This window comes from Orcinus orca, chromosome 16 (genome assembly GCF_937001465.1).
Source record: "Orcinus orca chromosome 16, mOrcOrc1.1, whole genome shotgun sequence".
In the NCBI taxonomy this organism is placed as follows: domain Eukaryota; kingdom Metazoa; phylum Chordata; class Mammalia; order Artiodactyla; family Delphinidae; genus Orcinus; species Orcinus orca.
The window spans coordinates 6,143,754-6,166,901 of NC_064574.1; the positions used below are offsets into that span (position 1 = coordinate 6,143,754).

At 52.5% G+C, this 23,148-nt stretch overlaps 1 protein-coding gene across 3 annotated transcripts; it reads left to right on the forward strand.

Moving 5' to 3' along the window:
- Window positions 1-8,832: 8,832 nt before the first annotated feature.
- Window positions 8,833-20,780, forward strand: ZBP1 (Z-DNA binding protein 1). Of its 3 annotated transcripts, none has more exons than XM_033410301.2 (8): window positions 8,833-9,019; window positions 11,781-11,990; window positions 12,572-12,637; window positions 13,047-13,220; window positions 14,386-14,544; window positions 15,719-15,922; window positions 16,988-17,182; window positions 18,524-20,780. In XM_033410301.2, the coding sequence occupies exons 1-8, from the start codon at window positions 8,986-8,988 to the stop codon at window positions 18,769-18,771; spliced, it is 1,290 nt and encodes a 429-aa protein (XP_033266192.1). In that variant the 5' UTR covers window positions 8,833-8,985; the 3' UTR covers window positions 18,772-20,780. The 3 variants fall into 3 exon arrangements, with proteins under 3 accessions (XP_033266192.1, XP_012393089.1, XP_033266191.1); XM_012537635.3 differs by having other exon boundaries at window positions 8,838-9,019; window positions 14,383-14,544; XM_033410300.2 differs by having other exon boundaries at window positions 8,840-9,019; window positions 12,575-12,637; window positions 14,383-14,544.
- The last annotated feature ends 2,368 nt before the right edge of the window (window positions 20,781-23,148 follow it).

Consider the following 23,148-nt stretch of genomic DNA (forward strand, 5'->3'; position numbering starts at 1 on the left):
TGTGACTATGTGGATATTGTTCATTGCACGCAAAGTCCCATTCAATATAAAGAACTGAGTTTTGATATTATTTTTTATTACACTGTGCTATGGACTGAATTGCGTCCCCCAAATTCATGTGTTGAATCTCTAACCCCCAATGTGTTGGTATTTGGAGATGGGGCCTTTGAGAGGTAATTAGGTTTAGGTGAGATCATGAGGGTGGGGCCCCCATGATGGGATTAGTGCCCTTAGAAGAAGAGATACCAGAGAACTCTCCCAAGCCCCCACCCCATGCTCTCTCTCCCTCTTTCTCTCTCTCTTTCTCTCTCTCAACCATCAGAGGACACAGTTGGAAATCAGCCATGTGTAAGTCAAGAAGAGAGTTCCCACCAGAACCCAACCAGGTTGGTATACTGATCTCAGGCTTCCAGCCTCCAGAACTGTGACAGAATTAGTTTCTGTTCTTTAAGCCCCCAGCCCCCCGTCTTCTGTGGTATTTTGTTATGGCAGCCCCAGCAGACAAGATACACAGGTAATCCACATTTATTGTAGAAAATGTAGAAAATTATAGAATACAAATTATATTGTAGAAAATATAGAAAACAAATCACCTATGTATTGCTAAGAGATAATCCGCACTCTCTCTAGGCATTTTTCTATGTTATAGGTAATCACATACGTTTAAAAATGGAATCATCCTCTAGCTTTATAAACATCCTTCCTTAATCTACTATAAACACTTTTCTTTATCCATAAATACAGTTCTATATGGCATTTTTTCATAGTTGCAGAGAATTCTATTGTACAGATTTCCTAATGTACTTAACTAGTCCCCTTTGGTTGGACATCTAGGTTGCTTATAATTCCTTCACGTTTATAAACTATCTTGTGATGAACAGCTCAGGCATACGTCTCAGTACACAGGTGATATTATTCATTATTATTATTTCATCAGGATAAAAGAAAGAAGCTCCTAATATTAATGTTTTTACAGAACACAGTGGTTCAAACTGAGGGTGAAAAAGCAGAGGTCACATGCCAAGCATATGGCAAAAGGATTCTCTCCCTCTCTATCCTCCCTCAAAAATGCTTTCCATTCCTAGATGTCCACCAAGTAGCCTTGAATCAATTCATCCAGTATTTTAGTCTTCTGTCTGATAAAAGTGTATGTTCTTGTTAATTCTTTATATACTAAATGACCCAAAACAACTGAGACTGAATTCAGCAGAAGAGGGAATCACTGACTCTTGCAACTGGTTGGGAGCTGGGCTAGATCACATGCCCTCCAGGTCCAGATGTGCACACCATGATGTTAGGAAGGTGTCTGTCTCCATCAAACTGCCACCTCTACCAATTTCCCTTTCAAGTAGATCCTCCTCTCCCACCACCTTTTCTCCAGGTGCATTTCCTGACAGCTCTAAGTCAAGTGGGAAGAAATTAGCTCTCAATCTTCTATCACGAGTCCCAGAATAGAATCCCATTGGCTGGCTCAGGTCATGTGCCCATCCCTGAGCCAATCACTACAGCCAAAAGAAGAGAGTGCTCTGGTTGGCCTGGTTTGAGTCTCATGCCCTGCTCTGGACCTAGAGGTGGGGTCAGCTTCCTCCCATCCATGTGGATTGAGAAGGGGGTGAGGTGGCTCACCAAAGGAAAATTGGAGTGATTGTGCCAGAAGAAGGGGGCTGGGTGCTGGACAGCCAAAACCAGCAGGTGTCATTACACTGGACAAGTAAATGCCTTAATAATGAAAACAGAAAACTTTCTATAAACACAGCAACACTTTTGCCATGTGTAGCCTGCGCTGCCTCCTTTGAACCGAGCTGGGGAAGGCCGCGGTGCCTGAACCAGCCCTGCCATTTTGACTACTTCAAGTTGGTTTAAAGTTGATATTTGTTGAAATTATTTCAGCATGTGTGTCTGGCTTCCTGTCTCAGTCGCGGGCATAGATGGAACGTTCAGAGTGAGGAAGGATGTGTGAGCCAAACGGGGGAGACAGAACACACAGGAAGTCTGTGCCAAATCAGCATCGCATTTTCTTTAACACGTTGTACAGTTGTCTCGAAGTAAAAGAACTGTTTCTAAAAATAAAACAAAATATTATCAAAGCTTCACAATTAAACGATTTGGAATAAATGATGGGTTTAAATGTGCAAATAAAAGTTTAAAATAAATATCCACCCATGCATGTGCGTGTGTGAGTATGTGTGTGTTCATGCCCGTGTGTGTGGGCTGGCATGATTTGCCCCTCCCCGCTGCCCCACGCCCCCACCCCCACTCTCCCCTCTCCTTTGTGGCCCCTCCTTGCCATGACTGATAACCCTGAAAGCAAAACACTGAGACCATGATGTTCAGCTTATTAAAAGGCTTTTATTGAGCTCAAAATAATTAAATTTGCCTTTAAAAGCATCTAACTTGATTGAGTGAGCAAACGTAAAAATGAATTTTTAAAATTCATGGAGTTAGACTTCTGCCTGCTCTTTACAGGTGTGGGCAAAGGCAGGGGAAGCCGCAAAGGATGGACTCAGGGCCCAGCTCTGGGATCGTTTGATCTTGATTCAAATCCACCCCTTGTCCCTCTCCAGCTAGTTAATCCTTGGGGCCTCAGTCCTAAGAGGAGTTACTTGTGCAGAGAACTGCAGCAAAAGCCATCAGTATCCCCATCATACCTCCTTGGCCTTCTCCATTTCTTTCATGTGGGTCCAGCTGCCCACCATGCTGCAGGCCAGACAGGCTGGGGGATTGACACAGTTGGGAGCAGCCTCCTTCAGGGATGGGAGTGGAGGGTGAGCACCCCAGCTCCCTCAACCTCGGTGGGGAGCCCTGAGAAGATGTTCCCCATGCTCCCAGCATTCCTAGCGCTTCCTGTGGCACTGAACCCCAGGTGCCCCCAGGGGGGCTTGCTTGATGGCGAAGCCCTCGATTAGCCCATCCTTCCCCTGTCCCAGGTCCCCACCACCTTCCCAGGGGTTCCTAGCATCACCTCCCAAATAACTACTTGCACTCAACTCTGTGCCTCAGAGTGTGCTTCTGGGGCACCCAGCCTCAGACTACAAACTCTAAAGTGGTGGTGGGTACAGTGAGAGATCAGAGCACCTTAGAGAGAAGAGCTCCCTGTGAGGAAGGTATGGAGGGGGTCCTGTGTGTCCGCTCAGGTGTGGACATACAGTCACCAAGTCTTGTTTTTAACCCAATATAGCCAAAATATCATTTCAATCAATCAATATAAAAATTGTTAATGAGAACAAAAATTTTAAACATTGGACTCTTTTCTACTAACTTAGGTTTCTGTGTCTCCGAGGACTTAGGACAGGGCTCTGCTCATATGGACACTGTTAGGAACTGAATATTTGGGTCCCCCCACCAGCAAATTCAGTGTTGAAACCCTACCCCACCATGAGACAGTGTTAGGAGGTGGGGCCTTTGGGAGGTGATTAGGATTAAATGAGGTCATGAGGGTGGATCCCCCATGATGGGATTAGTGCCCTTATAAGAGTCATGAGACAGCTCGCTCCCCCTCACCCCCACCGTCTGAGGACACAGAGGGAAGACGGGTATCTAAGAACCAGGAGGTAGATCTCACCAGACACCGAATCTTCCAATGACCTTGGACTTCCAGCTCCAGAACTGAGAGATACATATTTGTTGTTTAAGCCGCTTGGCCTATGGTATTTTGTTATGGCAGCTAAGCTGACTGAGACAGGCATACTCAGTCAAAGAAACTTTAGAAAAAAGAATAAAATACCAACCTTTTTCCTGCTAGATCTGATAAGTCACAGCAGGCAGCACTAAGCTGTCCAGCATAGAAAGCGTTGCTCCTTATCCTGTGGCAGGATGACACGTACCTGTTCACAACAATAGAAATAATTGCTAAGAGCTTGGCTTCTAGAGCTCGATAGCCTGGGTCTCAACTCCATCAATTTCACCCACTGGCCACGTGATCTTGCCCAGGTTACTTAGTAATCTTTCTGTACCTCAGTTTTCTTATCAGATTTAATATTAAAATGCAGATTTAATATTACTTGTCAGATTGCTGGAAGAATTGAATAAAAGAATGTAAAGCACTGGAAATAGTAAGCTCTAAATAAATCAGTTGCTATCCAGTTGATAAGTCTTTTAAGAAACATCTTCGGGTCAAATTTTAGAGTACGTTACCCATTTAAAACTCAAAGAAGTTACGAATTAACTCATAAAAGTATTCTGCTGGTGCCCCATCTTCTACCTCACACTTGACAATACCCTGGCCACAACTCACCTTGGGCCACGATCCCCAAAAGACCAGGAATCCTGGCCCTCACGATCTGTCTCTCTGTCTTTCCCCGTTTTATCTTCTGGGTGTAGAAGTCTTAGCACCTCAGGCCTACAGATGCTTTAAGAGCTTTTGAAAATGAACTCCAAAATATGGGGGAAAAACCTGGCAAAATCAGAATCAATACATGTTTAATTAAACATCTAGAAGACATAACATTATGTCAAGTTCATTAGCTGTTCCATTTGGTCGTCAAAAATTTTTCGTTATATTTGAAACGTTATATTTTTCATTATATTTGAAACAAATTTATAGGTGAGCTCTCTTCATTGTGCAAGAATTCCCAAGAATACTGGACCCTCAGTGGAGGAATTGTGGCCAATTGTAATTAAATGAATTTCTTGTAGGCAAAGAATTTTGGAAGCAGCATTATCAAAAAATCTTTTGATTATAAAAATAAAAGTTAGTTGTGAATTCATTTCAATCTATTTTGGGGGATGTGGGGAAGGACTTCTAAAAAGAGTTAGTGGGGGAAGGAAGGGTGTGAAAGCAGCCTGATGCTGGCCACAGGTCCCTCCCCTGGACTCCACACAGCCTCCTTGTGGCCGCAGCCCCTCTCCCCCGTCAACCTCCTGCCAACGCTCTCTGGCACCCCTGGCGGTCTCTCCCAATCCCCAGCCCACCTTGGGTGAAAATCTTCCAGGAACTCTTCCTTTGCCCCGAGGGAAGATCACAAGTTTCAATCACGGCCTTCAATGCCCTGGCCCCTGGCCAGCTCCCTGACTCCTGTGACCCCTGCCCAGCTCCCCTTTACCAGCCAGCACTGCTGGGAGTTGGGGGAGGGGACCCAGGACTTGGCCTGAGTCATCCGTCAATCCCTCGATTGGGTAGTGTGGCCTTTTCTGCAGCCGACGCCGACGTGGGAAGTAGAGCCAGGAACTAGGAGGGGGTCAGGGCTTTCTCCCTGCAGCGCCCTCACCCCACCCCGCCCCCCCACTGGCTCCAGCACTTCGCCTGGGATAAAGGAGGCACAAGGAATGAGTTGGTGCAAGACCAGATGAGTAAATGGGACTGCTTGTCACTCAGAGAGGGACAGGTGGGTCATACCATGAAGATACGATAGCTCCTGTTTACTGAGCACATGCTACGTGTGCGGTGCTCTGCTGGGACCTTCCGGAGTGAGATCTCGGATTAGCTTTGCCACAAGCCCAGGGTGGAGCTGCTGTGATCCCCTTTTACAAAAGGGGAAATGGAGGCTCAGAAAGAGTCGTGACCGGCTCCAGGCGCAGAGGTACGAGATCGGGGCCCGGGGATCAGAACCCCAGGTCTATCCGACGTGATGACCCAAGGAGGCTCACTGAGCTCTGCCTTGAAGGTCAGTGAATGGAGCCCAGGCAGATGCCTTTGGGGGCTGCACTGAGAACCCGCTGCCCGCTGCAGCCCCTGGTTGGGTCTTTGCCCCTCGCCCTCCGCTGGTAGCTCTTGTGATCTCGTGCAGTCCCTGTCTCTGGCCACCTCTGGCTCTCTGCCCTTTGCCCCTGGCCAAAGACACATTATTGTCCCCGTTTGGTGCCTTCAGACCTTTCCACTCCCTCCCCCCGAGGTGAATTCACAGAGGAACCCTGATCGTAACATCCAGGCTGCCGGGTAGAAAGGAGACTGGGTTTTGCCAACACAATGTGCAGTAAAAATATCTCTCTTTTAAAAGAGAGAGAGAGAGAAATTTAAAGACTAGAGATCAGTAACATGTAATTATCATCTGGTTTGGGCGGAGAGTTCTAATAGTTTCCAGAAAAACACAAGCCATGAAAAAGGAGTGTGCTTTCCAAGACAAAAAGGGATCTGGGCCCCAGCAGGCAGTAGCGCCATCTTGGAACTCCTGTGGACTTTGAGGTCCTTCCCAGGCAGAGTCAGGGGTCACCAGAGTCCCTGTCTCCCTTCCTCTCCCCTTTTGTCTTGCACGCTGGACGGGAGTCTCTGAGAGTGTGGGAACTACCTTTGAACTCAGCCTCGGACCTGCTCAATACATAAGCTTGGGAGAACAGATATACTTCAAGGCATAGAGGAGGTTTCCTCGTTCCTTTCTTGGGGGGAAAACAGAGCCTTGCAATGGCAGGGACAGCTAAGTATCCTCTGATATCTGTTGTCACCTATTTGGAAGTTAGTCGATCCCTTAATTTTAGCTAGGTGCCTGGTGGCCCAGAATAAAAATCTTTCCTAGCCTCCCGTGCTGGGCCATGGGACTGATGGATGTCAGGGGAATGTCTGTGCAACTTGTGAGTATTCTTAAAGGAGAGGTGCCTACTCTTCTTCCCTTGCCTCCTTCCTGCTGTAAGTAATGCAGTTGTGATGGCTGGAGCTTGAGCAGCCGTCTTAGAACATAAGGCCACATATGGCAGAGCAACAAGATAGAAGGGGCCTGGGTCTCAACACTATGGTGTGCCACACCACACCTGGACTGCCTACCAGACTGTTTTAGGAGAGAGACACAAGTTTCTGTATCATTTAAGCCACTGATATTGCAGTTAAACACAAACCTCATGGTCAAAATTACCTGGAAAGTCTCTTAAATTGAGAAGAGGAAATGCAAGCTAATTAAAACTTTAAAAGTGAGAGCCCCACTCAGTGCGGTGAGATGCTCACAGCAGGTACATGGCTTCCATGAATTCCAAATTGCCACAAAATGCTATGGAAGATGGAGCCCACCCACATTAAATTGTTTTTTCTTTCTCTTTCTCTCTTGCTTTTTTTTTTCCCCCCAATGTCTAAAAGTTATGTTATGGAGTTATGGAGATCCAACACATCACATTTTCTAAATGATGCAAATTTTGTGAACACCAACTAAAGGTCAGATAAACATGCTTTTTGTTATCTATTATCTTTGTTTTATAATTAAAGAAACCAAGGCTCAGGGAGGTAGTGACACACAGCTAGGGAGGGGGTGATGGGGACACAGGGGCACCGGAAAGGGCCATCCAAACATGTCCAGACAGACACGGGCCAGAAGCAAAGTTGACCCTCAAATCAAGCTTGAGTTCCTCAGCCGGACCTGCAAGCCCACCAGGCACCCTAGTCAAGGCCTAGGTCGGGGTGTCCATACTAAGGGGTCAGCAGCACGCAGGGAAGGAGCCAAGGAGCCTGTGTAGGAGAGGCATGGGGAATGGGGAGAAGCTGGGGTACAGCCAGATGGAGTTTGGGTTTTTCTAGGGTTGGGGACGGGGTGAGAGGCCCCCCTAAATCAGAGGGACCGGACGAGGGAAGCCGGGACGCAGGCTGGTGAGCGGGCGCCATCTAGTGGCTGGTCCAGGCACGGCGCCTCCCAGCCTCCCGCAGGGGCTCAGCAAGAGCCCGGAGGGCGCCCCACAATCTCCCTCAACACCTCCAATTACTTCGCATTTAACATTAAGACTGTCAGTTTACATAGAGATACACGTTTCTTTGGTTTTACCTGAAAAAAGGAACAAAAGCATCATCGTGGCTTCCTGTTTTTATTGAGTTGTCCAACACTCCCCCTTTGGTTGGAATGAAATCACCTGGGACTCTCGGCCCTGCCTCCCGAGATTGGGGGTTAAGTGGTCTGCGTGTGGACTGGGCATCAGGATTTTTCCTGCTTGCTCTGCAAGGACAGCTTTGAGTCAAGTCTCCGGGGCCCTTTCCATGGCTATACTTGCTCCTGAGCTCCTCCCTTTGCAGAAATGCTAGGGATGGGGACCCCTGGGAGCCTGGGCCTGGCCCCCTCCCCAGCTTCTGCAGCTGGGATCCCAGGCCCAGGGGCTTCCAGGGTTGAGTTCTTGACACTCTGGGCTGCCTCACACAAAGCCGTTCACCTCTGTAGACCTCAGTTTACCGTTCTGTTACCTGGACCAGAACAGTGGCTCTGAACTGCTTGGGGTAGGGGGGGTGTCAATGGCCCCTTTGAGAATTTACAAAAGCGATGCATCCTTCTTCCAGAAACAGGTAAGTGGGTGTCCAGCTGTGTTCATGACTGTAGAAGGCATGAATTAACCCTTTTAGTCCTCACTACCACCTCCTGAGGTTGCTACTTGTATTAGCCCATTTCATAGATGAGAAAACTGAGGCATAAATAGGTTAAATAACTTGCTCAAGGCGCCACAGACAGTAAATGGTGGGGCTGAGTTAGAACCCAAGCATCTCTGTGGCCTTGGACAAGTGGCCTCACTGACCCAAGCTTCAGTTTCCTAAGAAAAGAGGCCAGTACTAGCCCCTACCCTGTAGATGATTCAGGGGCACACGAGATTGGAAAGCACATAGTAAGTACTCATTAAAGAGGGTTGTTGTTCTGATATGCACAAACGCAGGCACCCACCCATCCACCCACCCAGGTGTCTTGGCCTGAGTGTGGGGCTCAGGGTGGGCAGCGGTGGGAAGTCCCCTGGCCCCAGAGGAAGCGCTGGTCTTGCCCAGCTCAGCTGTTCCCTGCTAGCATCTAGCTGGAGGCCTAACTGTGTCTCACTTATCAATTTCATTTTCGATTTTGTTTCCTTCAAAAGCCACACACAGAAGTTTCATTTTCTTTTTCTCCGAAATCTGATCAGCTTGGGCTGACTAGGCATCTGTTTCCAGGGGGTGTGAACAGCTGACAGCTGGCTGGGTGAAGCTGGAATAGCTCCACAGCTGGCAAAGCACCGCCAGGACCACAAAAGCACACCCAGCCTCGACCGGGCCCACCTTCTCCAGGCCACGGGGTCGGGGAGCCTGCCGCTGCCCTCAAGTCGCCTGGGCTCGCAGCTGCCAGCATGGCCGAGGCCCCTGCCAGCCCAGGAGACGCAGGTACGTTCTTACTTCTAAGGAACAGTGGGAGTGCCCGGGTGGGACTTGCACCTTTTCTCTGGTTCCTTTTCTTGACCCAGACTAGAGTCACGAGAGGACAGTATCTGAAAGCACAACGGTAGTAAGAAAGAGGGACAGAGGGCACGGCATCAGGTTCAGAGCCTTGCTCTGCCCAGGCCTCTTGCAACATGCTTCGTGTGCATTTTGCAATAACCCGCAGGCCCGATGAGGTTTCCATCTTACGTGTGAGATCACTGAGGCTTGCAGGTGAAATGACTCAGGGGACCACGGCAGAGCCTGGGGCCTTAACACCCGTCTTCATACTCATTTTGAGGAAGGACAGAAGTTGTCTGCTAAGAGGGGGAAGTGCGTGTATGTGGTTTTCCTCCTGCTGCATTCATTCCTCGGATAGCACTCTATTCCTGGAAGCACATGATGCAAGTTAACTGTTACTGAGCAGTGCTTTTTCTAGGGTCCCCACTGAAAGCGTGAGGGCTGTGGGCTGGGACGCTTTTTGTTTGCCTTTTCTTTTTTTTGCGGTACGCGGGCCTCTCACTGTTGTGGCCTCTCCCGTTGCGGAGCACAGGCTCTGGAGGCGCAGGCTCGGCGGCCATGGCTCACGGGCCCAGCCACTCCATGGCATGTGGGATCTTCCCGGACCGGGGCACGAACCCATGTCCCCTGCATCGGCAGGCGGACTCTCAACCACTGCGCCACCAGGGAAGCCCTGTTTGTCTTTGTTTTGTGATTGTTAGCTATTTACTCCTCACCACAATCTCTGAAGTAGCTGCTATTATCACCATTTCACAGATAGAGAAACAGGCCCAGAGAGGTCACATAGCTAGTAGGTGGCAGAGCTGGGGCTCAAAACCAGGAAAATAGGATGTGCTGGGGAGGGGTGCCGACTGGGTGTGACCCAGGGCCCCAGGCTGGTTCCCAAGCTCCTGTTGCACTTCCCCAACGAGACATGTCAGGGGCACCCGGTAACTGAATTTAACTTGCCCCCTGGCAGATTTTCCTTTTAACCGACGTGTCACTTACACCTCATCCATTTCACCAGCCTGAAGACTCAGCTGGTGATGCCAGCCCCGCCATGGACCCCATTTCCCCTTTGAGGTCAGGGCACTGGAGGGGGAGGAAGAGGCTCCCCCAGGGGCAGGTTTTTTAAGAATCAAAACTCTTTTTAAAACTAGGCAAAGCCACAGTGGGTTGGACAGGTATCCCGGTTGAGGGGTAGTTTGGTGGGTGAAGGGGTGGGTGACCCCACGTGTTCTAATTGCACATCACCTGCGCCCAGAAGGACGCAAACATTCCGACCATAAGGGCAAGGCCACGGTGCCCAGCGCAGAGTTGGCAAATGGGTTGTCCCTTCCCCCGCTAGTGCCGCCCACTAGGAATCCAGGAAAAACCCAGAAGGTAAAGAATTGGGTTGCTGCCCTGGAAGGGGACCTAGGTCTTCCCAAGAAGGGCCCTGCTTTGCATTTTCCTCAGGGTTCTCGGGGCAGACATTTCCTCTCCCCAGCCCCTGGCGCTGCAGGCCCCGTGTCTGACCAGTTCTCTCACTCCCCACAGGGCAGCTGGCTTGGGTTTACGGGAGCCTGTCTGGGAGGAGTAGGGGCCATTTGCAAAGTTCCTCGTTGAGCCTCGAGGCACCCTGCTTAGGACCATTAACTCGGGGGGGTGGGAAACAGAGGCCCCGGAGAGCTACTCACCCCCGCCCAGGTCATCTGGGCGAACACCTTCCCAGCAGTGTACGCTCACTTATTCACTCAGTCACTCCTTCATTCAACTGCTATTTCCTGAGACCCTACTGTGTGCCCGGCCCCATGCTAGACACTGAACCACTACACTGAACCTGGCAATCACAGCAGGGGATCCTTGGGGACACTCTGCAGGGGACCCACACACACCCAGCACCCCACCCACGCAGGGCATCCAGGACAGCTTCCCAACGATGGAGCCTGAGCAAGACCTGAGGTGGAGTATCCGTTGGACAGGTGGAGGGAGGGAACGTTGCTCCTAACAGAGGGAAGAGCATGTGCAAAGGCCCAGGGGTGAGTGCGTCTGAAGGGAATGCAGACAGGTTGGCCCTTGAAGGGAAGCTGAGGGCGGGTGAAGACGAGGCTGGCAGAACCACGAGTTGGTGGCGTTGCTGTCATCCGGGAGATGGTGGTGACAAGGAGTAGAAGGTAGAGGCAGCGAAAGGAGAAGAGAGGATTTGAGGCAGCCAGGGACAGTGTTTTAGGACTCTGGGATTGGGCATCAGGGTGAAAGATCCATTTCTGAGCGGCCGTTGGGTTCCTGGTGGGGATGAATAGTGACATCGCCCGAGTGGATTGTCAGCCCAAGAGGACGGGCAGATTCCACCGGGAGGAGAAGGATGGGGGATGGAGGACACCGGGCTGGGCCTCACTCCCCCCCTCCCCCCTTCCTGTGCTCTGCCGCACCCTCCAGCATCCTGCCGCCTCCACTCCCCTCTCTCTGAGGACGTCTGAGAGCTGAGCGTTCCCACCTGCCCTCCAGCACTCACTCAGGTGGGGGACGCTCGGAAGGCCTGGCACCGCCTCTGGCCACCGGGCTGTCCAGCCAAGGTCATTTCTGAGCAGCCCATGTGCCCCTCCCTGTACAGAGATGCCGGTGGATGTCTGCTCAGACCTCTGTGCCTGCCTCTGCCCTGGATCCCTCTCCTGGAGGGCCACCAGCCCAGGCTGGGTAGTTGGGGGGACTCAGTTCTGTCTCTGCCCCTGTCTCCCTCCCCCAGACCTTGAGCAGAGGATTTTGGAGGTGCTGAGGGACTCTGGCTCCCCTGTGAAGACTGCCCAGCTGGTAATGAAATGCCAAGTGCCCAGGAAGAAACTCAACCAGGTCCTCTACAAGATGCAGAAGGAGTCCAAGGCAGTCCTGCTCGTAGGCCCCGCGACGTGGAGCTTGGCCAATGGTGGGACCGAAGAAGTGGTTCCTGCAGAGCTGGGTAACCTGCCACCCCGGGACAGGGGCAGTTGGAGGGGGCGGGTGTTGGACCCAGCACGAGCAGTCCTGGCAACGGCCTAGCCCAGATTTGGGCCTGGGTTCAAATACAGGCTCTGCCCTCAGGGACACACGATGTACCCTCACTGCATCTTGATTTCTTTTTCTGGCCAGTGGAGGTAACAGTAGGGCTGCTTTGTAGGGTTGTGAGAGGATTTGATGCAAACGGCTGAGCCTAGTGCCAGTATGTAGTAGGTGCTCAGCAAAACATTAATAACGATGATGATGGCAGTAACGATATGATAATAATAGAAGAGCCGTAGCATCGCACGAGATCCACTTTTCTAGTTCTGGTGCGGCGCCTGGGGGTCCTCTAGCCCGCACACAACCCCAGAGGGAGTAGATGGTCTTCCCCCAACCCCAAGCCACACAGCTGGAAGGGAGCGGGGCGGGCTTTGAAGCCAAGTTCCTTCCAAGTTTGGAGCGTCCATGCGCTAGGGGCTTCAGCAGAGCAGCCCACCTCTGTCTGGTAGGGTCCCCATCCCCTCTCCCGCTCGGCTGACCCCTGACCGTCTTTCTTCCCAGCAGAGAGGCCCCAGAAAGATGCAGCTGCAATTCCCCGGAAGCCTGGTCCTGAGCTCAGTCAGCGGCGTAAGCATCTTGTTTCCTTTCAGCTCTTGTTTCCTCTGACCCCAGACTCTCCTTGGCCACTCGAGAAGTTACAAGTGTTCGGGGGCCACGGCCCACCCACTAACAGGTCCCCACAAAGCGTTCGGAGGCGAGACTCTGTCTTTCGGCGAAAGCTAAACGGCTGGGAAACCATTTGATGGGTACTTGGCAACTGCTGTGCGCCTAGCACGCGCCAGGCACTGTTCAGAGCCCTCGACGAACATCCCCAACCCCCAGAACAACCTCTGTGGTCCATTATAATTATGCCCATTTTACAGATGAGGAAAATGGGCACAGAGGCTGCGTCTGTCCCAGGTCACACAGCTGGTAAGCAGGGGAGCGGATTCGGCCTCCGGGGTCCTCCTTAACTACTTGCTGTCCTGCCTCCCAGAGGAAGAGATCTTCCGGTTTCTGGAAGCCCATGGGCCCCGTAGAGCTCTGATCATTGCCCAGGCCCTGGGAATGAAGACAGCAAAGGAAGTCAACCCAGACTTGTACGCGATGAGGAACAAGCACCTCCTGGACTTAGACCAGAAATCAAACACTTGGGCTATTTATCGACCAGGTAGGCCCTTTACCTGCTGCCCACACCTGGACGGGGCAGAGGGTATAACACCCAACACCTGGTCCTTGCTGGGCTCCCGCTAAGCTCTTTGCCTGCCCCACCTCGTCAGAAGCTTGCTGTGCTCTTGCTGACCCGTCCCTGGAAGAGGGTTCCAGGAGGGAGGGGCATGCTGGCAGGAGTAACCAGGGAGGGCTTCCTAGAGGTGTGGCCCACCCCTGACTGTATCAGTCCTGGGACGCAGGTCTCAGCCTGAGTTTGCTAAGTCTTCTGTAAGCCCTTTGCCCAACTTGGAGTTTTAAGGCTGCTGAAGGAATAGGCTAGGCTGAGCTCAGATACCCACAGGGTAGAGTCCCAGAACCAACTTATCCATTACATGCAGCAGGTACCAGGCCTAGAGCCCACGGTGCTTTTAGGGGGTCACAAAAATGCTCTAGTTTCTCTTAAAATCAGAAGAAAAAATGAGTATTATAGTAACAATGAATAGCTAATAATGACTCTAGCCAAGATTATATTTGTCTATATCCCAACGCAGTCATAAAATGTAATTTTAAATATTTTTGATGGATGTAGGGGCTCACAAAGGCACAGGAGCCGAGGGCTCCCGAAGGTGGGAATGTGGCCCCGTGTGTGGAGCCCACGTGGGGCTGACACCCCTGCTTATGGTACCCAAGGAGGGCCTCAGCCTCCTAGGCTGGATGTTAAACACTGGTGACAAATCCAAATTCTTAAAAATGCCTTGTGAGTCAAGCAAAGTTTATCCCATGGCCAGAAACAGCCTGTGGACGGCCACCTTGCACCCTTCCCTGAAGGAAGAGAGGACCCTGGAAGCAATGGTTAGGGCTGTGGGTTCCTCGCAGTGAGAGGTACAGAGGGTGGGCAAGCATCAAGGCACCTGCCATCCTCCCAGGGTGGCGGAGGACACAGGGGTAGGGTGGCCTGCGGGACAAAGTCCAAGCAAGGCTCGTCTGTGATACCTGCAGTGTTTGGTAAACACTCCACTTCCTGGGGCACACCTTGGACCTGCTGACTCAGAGCCCCGGGGTGGGCCTGGGAATCTGTGTTTTAACCAGCTCCCCAGGAGATTCTGATGCTGCCAACTAGTATTTGGAACTTCTGACTCCTAGAGAGATACAAAGGGATTGAGTGGAATGTTACTTTGCAGAAGGTTCTACAAATCAGTCCACCCCAGTCATTTACCAGCAAAATCCAATCAACATGATCAGTCAGAATGGACCAAACAGCCACATTTCCATTGAGAACTCCAAAGCCATCCAGATTGGACACAGGAATGTCATAGTGGGACAAATGGCCTCTGGGGAAAACGGTGAGTCCTCTGAAATGTCCAGGAGAAGGGACCTGTCGGGGCATCTGCTCCATCTGGGTGGGGGCAGGGAGTGGGGGGCATTCAACCTTCCAGGGAGGAAGGGCAGCTTTCAGATCTCCAAGGTCCTTCCTGGCTTTCTCAGGAATAAGGATGTCCCTGCTTGTGCCTGGATCAAACCTCTCCTGCTTCCCCTTCCTGCCGACATCTTTTGCCTCATTTTCATCGGGACCCAATATTTTCCCACAAGAAACAACTCAGTTCGCTCTTCCTCTCTAGGATGTCACAAGGGGTCGTTGAGCATTCTGTGTGTCCCGAGACACTCTTTTTTCCCATGTGTTCACATCTCAGAAACTGGGATGCATCGTATGGGTGTATCCGAGCTTTGGTGAGATACAGTAAGCAAATGAGTGCCTGCTGCATGGCGGGCACTGTGGGCAGAGGGGCCAGGGCCACCCACCAGTCCAGCCATGGGACGTGAGTGAGAGCGCGGGCCCCAAAGTTGGAACGCTCCCTGGGACCTCGAGAGAGCCCTTCCCTGCTGCAGGCCTCAGTTTCCCCAACTGTGAAATGAGGAACTTCATTCTAGAATCTAGATCAACCTATCCCCAGCTTTGGTCCTCTGAGCTCCACCTCCCTCATGTTGGCCACACCCATGGCTGATTCTTTACGCCATGTTGTTAAATGGTTTACTTTTTATTCTACTCAAATTAATTTTAAAGTAAACTTTCACAGCATTACCTTGAAAACTACCAAGGTTACCATCAAAAATAAATGCTGACAAAATAGAACAATGTCAGAAGCTCTGAGGGCCCCATGCCAACAGCAAGTTAACCCCAAAGGAGACTTTCTCCTGACGGGCCCAGAGGACTGAGAACAGCTAGGAAGCAGCGGATGTGCCCATTGTCTGGGTTTTCAGTGCCCCAGTGACGCCCCAGGCACCAATGGTAAAAACCCCGGAGCCCCACGCTACCTGTTCTGCCGGCCCACCTGCTCTCCAATCCAGACCCTGAAGTAATCACTCCCAGTCTGATAAGTCCAGAAAGAATCCCGAAGCCTGTCTCCTCTGTCCGGCCAGGACTTAGTGTGGGGGTGGGGGGGTGGGGGGGGGCGGGTAGGGGGTAGGGGGAGGTCGGGGGGGGGGGGTCAGGAGTCACGTTTCTGTGTCCCCTGCCAGGCTCCTCGGCTCCCTTCTACCTCCCTCCAATGGCACCCACTGATCCCTCAACTCAGGGTCCCCTGGCTGGATCCTGGGGGCCCCAGGACATCCGGATGGAGAAGTCTGTGCTCAGACATGTACAGATGGGACACGGCAACGAGATGAGTCTTCACGGCAACCCAGCCAAGGGCCCTGCCCACAGCGCCTGTGGCAGCCCCCCAGGTAACTGGAGAACAGGCTGCCACCCCACCCCCAGCCCACTGCATTCGGCTCCTGGCTAGATGGAACTTGAGCCGGTCCTTGTGGGGAGAGAGGCATGATGGGAAATACTTTCCCTCCCACCAGGAGGCTGTAGAGCGGGGGGCTCTTTTAGAGTTAGCACCTGGGTTCCCATTCCCTACTACCCCCCTCAGGAAACCTCGGTTTCCTCATCTGTACAATGGGCAGGGGTCATTTCCTGGGCCAGCTGAAGCGGGAACAGAGGAGATGGCTGGACTGGAACTGGACATGCATTTAAGGAGCCACCTAGGCGCTGTCACCAGTGACCAGAGCTCCCAGGCCGCGTCCTCCCTGGCACTGGTCATCGAGAGACAGGCTGGGGTGTGGGAGCACAGCAGAGAGGCCTGAGAGAGAGAAGGAGAACCAGGGACGCCAGGGGACGGGTTTCCAGAGGAGGCGAGGCCGGTGAGATCAAGGGAGGGCTGTAGGGTCCAGCAACAAGGGGTCAGTGGTGACCTGAGGGGACAGAAGGGGCACGGGGAGTGGAAGGAGGGGAGACAGAGCACGGGCAGCTCTTTCCTGACGTTTGGCCGGGAGAGGCAGGAGCGAGACAGCTGCGGCTGGGGGCCGGACTGGGGGGCCACAGGGAGATTCTAACCAAAGATGGAGAGGGTGTTCCAGAGCTGCCAGGAAGCAGGCAGCAGAGAGACGGGAAGCAGGAGGCAGCGGGGGGAGGGGTTGAGTCCCAGGGGAGGCCCAGAGGACCAGTTCAGCTGGGCTGGGCTGCAGGAGGAGGGGCACCCAAGCTGGCAGAGCCGGGGGCCGAGGGAGCCGGCAGCCCCAGCAGGTGAAAGGCATCGCAGATACGCCGTGTGAGGCCACGCGTCCACCAGTGACAGAGCACGGCATGGGCCACTGAGGGGAGGTTCCAGGAGGACAGCCGTGGAGGACCTGAGAACCAAGCTGGGGGTCAAGCCCACCGTCCAGCTGCTCTCACCGTCCACCTCCCCTCCCGCCCCCCCGGCATCTCTCTCTTTGGCTGACCTGCAGTCTCTGTCCTGGGTACAGGCCCGGAAGCTTCCATCAAAATTCAAATCCCCGAACCAGGACCTCACTCCGAAGGGGGCGTGGCCCAGAGAGTCCACATCCGCTCGTGCTTCCTGGAGGAGACCACCGTAGGCAACAACAACAAGATGACTGTCAACCCAGGGGCGGCTGATCCCAGAGGAGTCACAAGGGCTGGCGAGGCAGGAGGGAGCACAGGTGAGCCTGGGACACCCCGTGTGTCCTCTTTCCCTCTCTCATTCATTCATTTATTCAACAGTCACGAGCCTCCCATTTCTGGAGTCTGGGAGACAGGAGAGGGTCGTAGCAGGAGCGGGGGCTCTAGGGTAGAACGTGTGGGGTCCACCTCACCCACCGCCCAGCTTGGAGCCTGTTTCCCTGTCTGTAAAATGAGGGTGGTTAGACTAGCCTGTGGCTCCCGAGTTGGAGTGAGGACTGGATACGCTCCCCTCACTGCTGGGACACCTGGACCGGACCAGCCCAGTGCAACCAGTAAAAGCAAGGCTCCTTGTTCAAAACTTAGCAAGAATTTCAAGACAAAGACAGCAGAGCAGTAAACTGAGCACAGGCCCCTCTGAACGGGCCTGTGTGACTGCCCAGGCCACATGCCCGTGAAGCTGGGCCTCCCTGGAAACTTCTGGAACATGATCCCTCCTTGATTCTTAGTCACCCACTTCACCGATTCCTCCCCCCAAATAATGCTGTAGCCACCTTACGCTTCTTCCCCGTTTCAATTATTAGGAAGAAGTCGTTCATTCATTCATGCACCTGCTCAGGCCCCACTCCTGCCCTCAAATGCTCCCTCCCCCCGAGATACAGCTAAGGGCACAAACAGACAAACACTACCCACTCACAGGGGCCAGAGGCCAGTACAGGGACTAGAGACAGTCACAAACCAAGCCTTTCGAGGCTTTGAAGACCAACACTATAAAAAACTATAAAACCTGGGGCGGTGGCTGGGCAGCGCCGTGACGGAGAGGAGCTGCCTTAGCCAGGCCTCCAGAGAGGCTCCAGGAGGAGGTGACATCTAAGCCCAGGCCTGTGGGGAAGGAGAAGCTGGCCAAGCACAGATGTGGGAACAGCATTGCCAGTGGAGGGAACAGCAAGTGCAAAGGCCCCGTGGTGGGAAGAAGGGTGACGTCCACAATCACACACACACGAGCCCAGGGAGCGGAAGGGAGTAGATCCGGTGGGCAAGGCCAGGTCTCTCTGTGCCGGGAAGCCCAGAAGAAAGGTCCGGATCTTATCTGAAGTGACCTGGCGAGGCCTGGAGGGTTCAACCAGGGGCAACTTGATGTGGGGCACGATTTAAAAGTCTGGCTGAAGACAATCGGGGGAAAGCAAAGGGGGCTGAGGAAGCGGGAGCAACGGTAGAGGGGAGAAAGGACGGGGCCTCGGAGATGGGGACACAAGGTCACCCACCAGGGAAGCCTGTGTCCGGGGCAGCAGCCTCAGTCCCGGTGAAGCAAATCGACTTGGCTATTTGGTAATTCGAGGGGAGGCGGCTCACGTGTTCCTGGGGCCCCATCTCTTCCCTAGACCCTCCCTCCGGAGCTGCAGGATCCAGAAGCGAGGTCCCTCCCGGCAGCAGTCAGGCTGCCCCCGTCAACGCTGAGACGCTCATCTCAGAAGAGCTAGCGGCTATGACGCTCAAAACGCAGGGCTCCCAGGAGTGCGGAAGACACCTGCTGAGCGACAGAATCGCAGAGCCAGTGTCCCCGGAGGGTGGAACTCAGTGCAAGCAGCCTGTAGGCGGACTCCTGCAAGAAGGGCCTGGGAGCCAGTGAGCTCTCTGCTGCCGTCAGTGTCGTTTTTGACCTTCTCGCCTCCTGACACGTGGCCAGCCTGCCTCCGCATTTGGGCTGGGCCCGGCGTGGGGCAAGGGCAGGGCTGCTGGTGGCAGGAGCAGCCTGCCAGGGGGTCACCTTCCCAGGCCTGCCGTCCATCAGGGCCACCCATTCTCTGCCCTTCACTCAGGACCTGACTTCCTCAAGGCCCATCTTGGCCACCTGACCACTTTACCACCTGACCTTTCTAGAACCTTCCTACCTCGGCCTTGAGGGCTAGGGATGGGTCATTCTCTAAAGTTGCCAGAAAAGGGATACCACCAGACAGGTAAGAACCTCAGAAGTCGGCTGTATCTCCCCAAGCACTGGCCAGCGAATTCACTAGGCACAGAGGCCCTGTCTTTTCACTCTTGAACCTCCAGTGTACGCTGGACCGGCCCCTCCACTGACCACCTCCTGAGTACCATGCCGTCGGGCTACAGAGAGAGGAAGACCAAGCCCTGCCCTTGGGGAGCGGTTCACAGCCAGCGGGAGAGGCGGCCTGGGACATGGGCAGTGAGCCCTGAGCAGGAACCATCACGGGGAATTAAAGGAGTGCAGAACACCAATGCAGACACTGTCCGGAGCGCCCAGGAGGCTCCCCGGGGAAGGAGAAAGCTCTAGGGCTCATTCTTCAACATCTGGCAGAGGGAGGAGGTTGGACGGGGAATGGTGTTCTAGGCAGGGGCTCGGCCTGGCCAAAGGCATGATGGTCAGAACAAGAGGACTTACAGCAGCACAGCAGTTTGGGTGTTGCTAGAAAGCCCAATGCAAAGAAAATGCAAGTGGGAGTTTGGCTGGAGAGGAGTTTGGACTTGATGCTGAGCTCTGGACAAGCACGGCTCCACCTGCGCAAATATTCCAGGAGGAACTGGGCAAGTCCATGCAACAAGGAAGTTGGGTTCATTACAGGGAAGGAAGGCTTTTGTCCAATGGGCCGGAACGGCCCAGCCTACAGGGGGCAAAGGCATCTCGGCCACCACCGTGACCTGGGGCCCCCAGATCCCTCCTGCCTGGGATATCCAGTTCGCAGACATGCCACACGGTGTAAGGGGCTTGAAATCAGGTTTGACTCGTTGCTTCGGGCATTGTCTGCCCTCTGGGGTGAGCTGAAAACTAACTGCTTGCCTCAAAGTTTGCCTGAGGTCTGTGGCTAACCAGGCCCGTATAAGTGGGCCATCAAAATGCATCTCAGAACTCAGCCTCAGCTTCCACCTGCAGCCCAAGCCAGAACACTCAATTTTCCTGCGAGATTTCCCCTCTCTGTATAATTAATTTGTCATAAACTCGCTGACAAAGCATTGCTGGCTGTTAATAGGGGCCGGAGGTGAAGGTCAAAGCTGGTCTCTTCAGGAAGGAAATTAACTAGCTACCATTAAAAGCAAAGAATGATTAAGTCCACCCACCCCCCCATACTTTGCTCTCACTAGCTCATCCACCGTCCCCCCTTTCTGCAATGATACCTGTGCGCACAGAACTTGCCATCCCTGGAGGTGGATGGGGTCGGGGTGGGGATGGGGGAGGAGGAATTTGCTACAAGAGTTGGAAGTGATTTTCCAAAAGCACCATGACCTGCTCACAAATGCAATTCTATTTTCTTTTTCTTTGTAAAAAAATTTTTATTGGAGTATAGTTGATTTACAATGTTGTGTTAGTTTCAGGTATACAGCAAAATGAATCCGTTTATATATATACATATATATCTCCACTCTTCTTTAGATTCTTTTCCCATATAGGCCATTAAAGAATATTGAGTAGAGTTCCCTGTGCTGTACAATAGGTCCTTATTAGTTATGTATTTTATATATAGTAGTGTGTATATGTCAATCCCAATCTCCCAATTTATCCATTCCCCCCTCTTACCCCGTGGAAACCACAAGTTTGTTTTCTACACCTGTAACTCTATTTCTGTTTTGTAGATAAGTTCATTTATACCTTTTTAGATTCCACATATAAGCAATATCATATGATATTTGTCTTTCTCTGTCTGACTTACTTCACTCTATGACAATCTCTAGATCATCCATGTTGCTGTAAATGGCATTATTTCAGGTTTTTTTTAAATGGCTGAGTAATATTCCATTGTATATATGTCCCACATCTTCTTTATCCATTCCTTTGTTGATGGACATTTAAGCTGTTTCCAATCCTGGCTATTGTAAATAGTGCTGCAATGAACATTGGGGTGCATGTATCTTTTTGAATTTTGGTTTTCTCCAGGTATATACCCAGGAGTGGGTTTGCTGGATCATATGGTAGCTCTATTTTTAGTGTCTTAAGGAACCTCCATACTGTTCTCCACAGTGGCTGCACCAGTTTACATTCCCACCAACAGTGCAAGAGGGCTCCCTTTTCTCCACACCCTGCAATTCTGTTTTCTTACCCCAGCTTCTCTGCTCCTCTCAGAGTAAGCTTAGACAGGACTCCTCACCTGTGGGGCTTTAGCAGACAGCCAAGATTAGAGGCTTAGAGCAAGAAAAATAGTCTAGGGAGAAATCCAGGAGCATTTGGGCTGCAAATGACAGAAACCTAAAAGGGGAATCTATTTACTCATGCAACTGGGATATCAAGAGATAACTAGCTTCAGGAATGGCTGGATCCAGGGGCTCAAGCAGTATTTTCAGGCCTTTTCTCTCCATCTCTCTGAGAGGCTCTTTCCAGATGGCTGCCAGCCACCCAAGACTTACAGCTTGTCAGCTTAGCAACCCCAGCAGAAAGAGAATTCTTCAAGCCAAACACAACAGGTAGAATGTCCCAGGGAGGATTCTGATTGGTTGAGCATGGATCCCATGCTGATCCTTGAACCAATCAGGGAGAATGGAGTGCTCTGATTGGCTAATGTGGAGTCAAATGTGCTCACCTCCGTGGTGGGGGAGGTGAAGGCATCCTGGCTCTCACTGCCTGGCCCACGTTTTTTGACCCACTTGCACATTCTCTTTCCCACCCCAACCTGAGACCCTATGGCCTTTGCCTCCTTCAGCTGAATCTCCACCAGCTGCTGGAGAAGCGGCCCAGCTGGGAAAAGGCCACAAAACCCAGAGATCAGGAGTGTCAGACAGTGGGCGTGAGGGCCGGGCTGCCCCTTACCTGGGCTGCAGAGCCCCCGAAAGGCCTGGCATCTCCGCGGGGAGACAGACCCAGCTCCGCCCACTGGTGGGAGGCATGAGGGTGCAGGGACGCAGAGTCTGGGAAGGAGGGTGCGAGATTCTAAAGGGGAATCCGTTTCACTGTCCTATCTGTGTGACCCCCATCCCCCACTGCCCATTTAAAGTCTCTGAGCCTCAGCCATTTCATCTGCAGAATGGGCCGGGGAGGCGATTAGGGCACACAGCTTAGGTGTGCGAGAGTGCTAGACGGTATGGGGGCCTCCGAAGGCTGGACCACACGTGGGAAGAACTCAGTAAAGAATAAGTAGTTCAGAGGTTCCCCACTGGGGCCCATTCTACCCACATCCTCCCATCCTGGGGACAAGTGGCATGTCTGGAGACTTGGTTGTCACGGGGCAGGGGAAGTAGTCTCCTGTTGCTCCTGTAACAAATTGCAGCACATGAGTGGTTTAAAACAACATAAACTTAGCATCTTCCAGTCCTGGAGGTCGGAAGTCCCACACGAGCTCAGCAGGCTAAAATCAAGGTGTGGGCAGAGCTGGTTCCTCCGGAGGTTCAGCAGAGAATTGCTCCCTTGCCTTTTCCAGCTTCCAGAGGCACCTGATTTCCCAGCTCGTGGCCCCTTCCTCTGTCCCCAGATTGAGCAGTATCACATCTTCCAATCTCCCCTCCACCCCCTCCTCTTTCTCCCTCTTCTAAGAACCCTTGTGATTACTCTCCGCCTACCCCGCCAATCTAGGATAATCTCCCCTCAAATCCGTAATCACAACCACAAAGCCTGGTTCACTAGGTAAGGTGACACACTCATAGCTTCTGGGGATCAGGGCTTGGACATCATTGTGGGGTGGGGGTGGGACTGTATTCCACCTCCCCCTCCGCTAGGCAGCACCGCCCCACAGCAAAGAATTGTCAGGACCCCAATGTCAGCAGTGCCCGGTTGAGAAACCCTGCATCGGTGATGTTATTATTATTAATATCCTGGAGATAAAAGAATGAGTGGGGCTTAGCATTGCAGCCCTAGGTGTAACCTGAGCGTAACCTCACGTAAGTCCCATCACCCCTGAGCCTCAGTTTCCGCCTCCGTGAGATGGGCAGAGACAAGGACAGCACCCTCTCCATGGAGTTCCTCGGGAGGATGAAAGGGTATCTCGCACAGTGATTCTCAGCCCTCAGAGCGTCTAACAAATGCTGAGTCCCGGTCCAGCCCAGATCGACTGATGACAGTCTCTGG

What these genes read in the sequence shown, in the direction of transcription:
- ZBP1 (XM_012537635.3), top strand. Translation starts at nt 8,986, where the DNA reads ATGGCCGAGGCCCCTGCCAGCCCAGGAGACGCAG. An exon ending in AGTGGTTCCTGCAGAGCTGG is followed by an intron (nt 11,991 to 12,571) that starts GTAACCTGCCAC and finishes CTTTCTTCCCAG; the next exon opens with CAGAGAGGCCCCAGAAAGAT. An exon ending in CGAGGCAGGAGGGAGCACAG is followed by an intron (nt 17,183 to 18,523) that starts GTGAGCCTGGGA and finishes TCTCTTCCCTAG; the next exon opens with ACCCTCCCTCCGGAGCTGCA.